At 54.3% G+C, this 3,816-nt stretch overlaps 1 protein-coding gene across 1 annotated transcript; it reads left to right on the plus strand.

Moving 5' to 3' along the window:
* Positions 1–933: 933 nt before the first annotated feature.
* On the plus strand, positions 934–3,330 carry LOC311112802 (uncharacterized protein; the record flags this gene model as incomplete). Its single annotated transcript, XM_084155941.1, has 1 exon — positions 934–3,330. One exon carries the CDS (start codon positions 934–936, stop codon positions 3,328–3,330), a length of 2,397 nt encoding a protein of 798 aa, XP_084012067.1.
* Between the last annotated feature and the right edge of the window lie 486 nt (positions 3,331–3,816).

The raw sequence follows: 3,816 nt of genomic DNA on the forward strand, positions 1-3,816 counted from the left end.
GGGAAGAAAGGCAGAACAATGAAAATAGAGAAAATACTTTAGCGGTGGACTGAAAGGAGACCAAGGCCAGTGGAAGAGACTGATGGGTTCTTGGAACACAGAAAGGGCTTTGTCGGATATTCTCTTTCCTCCTGCTCGCTGAATTATTGAAGAAACAAAACCATGTTTCAGTGTCATAACTGGATTTGCCTTGAAGGCCTGGTGGGGATGGTGTTTGTGGAGTGTTTGTGTGTACATGTGCTTGTGTGTGTGCCTGTGTGTGTGTGTTGGTGGAGTGTGGGGGAGATGGGGGGTAAATGGCTGGGTCCCAAGCTATTTCCATAAACTGACTTATGAAAACCATACGAGACACTCTGAGAAAGAAACACACACTGCACTTCCCCAAACCCCTCCAAAACTCTCAAAGGCATCACTCACACACACGCACACGCATTACAGACACACACACACACACACACACACACACACACACACACACACACACACACACACACACACACACACACACACACACACACACACACACACACACACACACACACACACACACACACACACACACACACACACACACACACAAACACCCTCTTCCAAAAACATACAATTCTTTCAATTCCCTCCCTCGCTCCTTCCCCTTTTGCCCACCCTCCCTCTCCTTCCCTCCCTCTCTCTCTCACCGAAATCTGGGGACAATCTGCAAGCACTCAACTCCAGCATAGAAGTCGGAGAGAGAAAGAGAGAGAGAGAGAGAAGTTTTGAGAGGTAAGAAAAGTGATGAGGAGAGAAAAGTTGAGATATTAAGGAAAAAACAAGACGAAACAAATACTAAAAAAGTTGAAGAGGAGAGAAAAAACTAAAGGAAAGTATAGATTGGGCAAAAAGAGAGCAAGAGAGAGAGAGTTGGAGAAGTGAGCCGTGGAGAGTGAACTAACGATGGGTTCCCCAGTGCGCTGTGCTCCTGTTCTAGTCCTCTCACTACTGGGTCTGTTATGTTATACTCCCCCTGTAAGTGGCCAGGATCTACAAGAGAGGGACGCTCTGTGCAACAAGGACGGCTGCTTCGTGGTCTACTTCCAGCGCAAGACCTTCCTGGACTCCTGGAGGAGCTGCAAGGAGAAGGGAGGCAACCTGGCCACAGTCAAACACCAGGAGGAAGCTGACACTATCGCTGCTCTCTTCTCTGGCGTGGAGCTACGTGGCCCGAGGACCAAGGTCCAGGTGTGGATCGGTCTCCAGAGACAGCCTCGCCAGTGTACCGTCTCTCGCCCTCTCCGTGGGTTCTCCTGGATTACAGGTGACCAGGATACCCGCTACACCAACTGGCTGCGGGATGACTCGCCCAGTACCTGTTCAGCCCCACGCTGTGTGGTTATGACCTATGGCACAGCCGCCCACGAGCAGCATGATAATTTTAAATGGCTGGACGGCTCGTGTTCGGTGCCAGTGGATGGCTACCTGTGCCGCTACACCTACAAGGGCATGTGCCCGGCAGTTTGGAGCGAGGGGATTGGCAATGCCCTCTATAGTACCCCCTTCAGCCTCCTCAGTAGCCTCCTTACCCACGTGCCCTTTGGATCTGTAGCCACGGTGCCCTGCCCGGGGGGCACCAAGGAGGAGCAGTCTGTTCTGTGTATGCTAAGGGAGGATGGCACTGTGGGGTGGTCCAGGGAGACTCCCCTCTGCTCCGACACCGCAGAGAAGAGCTGGTGCGATCGGAACAATGGAGGGTGTGAGCATTTCTGCCAGGAGGCCGGGGAGCACTACTACTGCGAGTGCTCGGACGGCTTCCAGCTCGGCGACGACGGGCAAACATGCGTCGCTGCCGACCCGTGCCATAGTGCCCCCTGCGAGTTTGAGTGCCTGCCCCTGTCGGACGGCTACCGCTGCGCCTGCCCCGAGGGCTACATGCTTGCCCCAGATGAGCGCGGCTGCCTAGACGTGGACGAGTGCCTGCAGAGCCCCTGCGAGCAGCTGTGCGTCAATGCTCCAGGGACCTTCGAGTGCCGCTGCCGCGAGGGCTACCGACCGGTCGAGGAGGGAGAGTGTGAGGACGTGGACGAGTGTATGGAGGACCCGTGCGAACATGCCTGCGAGAATACGCCCGGCTCCCATGTTTGCCACTGTCACCTGGGCTTTTCCCCTCCTCCCGAGGAACCCTCCCACTGCCAGGACACTGACGAGTGTCAGATCCCTGGGACATGTCAGCAGATGTGTGTGAACTACGAGGGAGGCTTCGAGTGTTACTGCGAGGTGGCCTACGAGCTACTCTCGGACCACTTCTCCTGCAGGAAGATAGGTGAGGGAGAGGACTCATCCCCAGCAGCCACGCCCTCTTACCCATGGGTCACCCGCCACCCCGGCCCCATGTGGAACCCCCACGAACCCGTGTACCACTGGACCCCCGCGCAGACCAACACTGACTGGCCTCTGGAGACGGAAGAGTCCCTGGACTGGCTCACAGACCCCCCCAGGGTGGAGAATGATGTCATCTGGGTCACCAGCGCACCCCAGCAGGAGCCCGTCACAAACCACAACCCATTCATGGTCCCCCCCATGGAAGAGCCCGAGGAGGAGGAAGATGAAGAAGAAGAGGAGGAGTATACTCCAGGCTGGAGCACCGTGATTTTGAATTCTCCAGCCCAGGTCCAGCCCAAGCTAGAATCCATGCCCAGTCCCTCTCCCAGCCCCGAACCCACCTCTACCCCCACACCAACTCCCACGCCCGACTGGTACGAGGAGGAGGATGACGAAACCACTACCAGTTCCTCAGTTCTCCCTACTTCCACTATCTCGGGAGGGGCGTGGAACTGGCTCTGGTTCAGCCCAGCCAGCCAGGACCAAGTACTCACCACGTGGCAGGAGCCAATCACTGACCAGTATGTCCCTGTGTCCAACTATGATGATACTGTTGATAATGAGGAAGAGGGGAACATTGACAATGGGTGGGTGACTTCCCCTCCAGAGCAGGACCAGGGCCAGGGTGAGAACCAGGACCAGCACACCCCTTCGCTGCCTCCTCCAGTTGCTCCCAAAACCCCCATCACCCCCAACCAGGGCGTGGTGGAGGTAGAGGGGGAGAATGAGAGGGAGCCGCCCCAGGAGGACGAGAGCAGCCAAAAGCAGGGTGGTGGCAACTGGCTGCTGGTGGGCCTCCTGGTGCCCCTCTGCATCTTCATCATTATTATGGTGGTGCTGGGCATCGTCTACTGCACCCGCTGTGCCGTCACGCCGCGTAACAAGACCGCCACCAACTGCTACCATTGGATCTCCGGGGCGCACGACAAGCAGGGCGCGCCCAATCCCAGCAAGGGGATGCAGTCACACGTTTAAACAGATGAATGAGGAAAGACTTGTACATAAATAAACGGTTAAATAAATAAGAGATATAAAGAAGGTAAGAGAGGACTTGGGTGGTTGTTGTACTGTATCTGCCTCCTCCTATCCCATTGGCACTCTGTTGCTGTACTTTGACTCTTTGAACACTTGAATGTTTCGGTGGAATATCGGTTGAAAGAGAAGAACAGGGAAGCGATGCTAAAAAAACACTGATCCCTTTCATGGGGTGCTTTGACATGTGGTAGAAAAAACGGCATAATTGTTGCTTACACTGATCTCAAAGCACAATATATAGGCTTATGATTGCACTGTAGGGTCAATAGAATCCATCCATTGGGATTGTTGTTGAATACATCTGGTTATATTTACGGATGCTGTGGGAATATGCTGTCAATATATCACCAGTGCCGTCTGAAAACCAAAATCAAAGAACTGTACTGTAGCTTTTAGCATTTTTGTAGTCCATGAAATCTGGGTGTG

Source organism: Coregonus lavaretus, assembly GCF_964263955.1.
Source record: "Coregonus lavaretus genome assembly, chromosome: 39".
NCBI lineage: Eukaryota > Metazoa > Chordata > Actinopteri > Salmoniformes > Salmonidae > Coregonus > Coregonus lavaretus.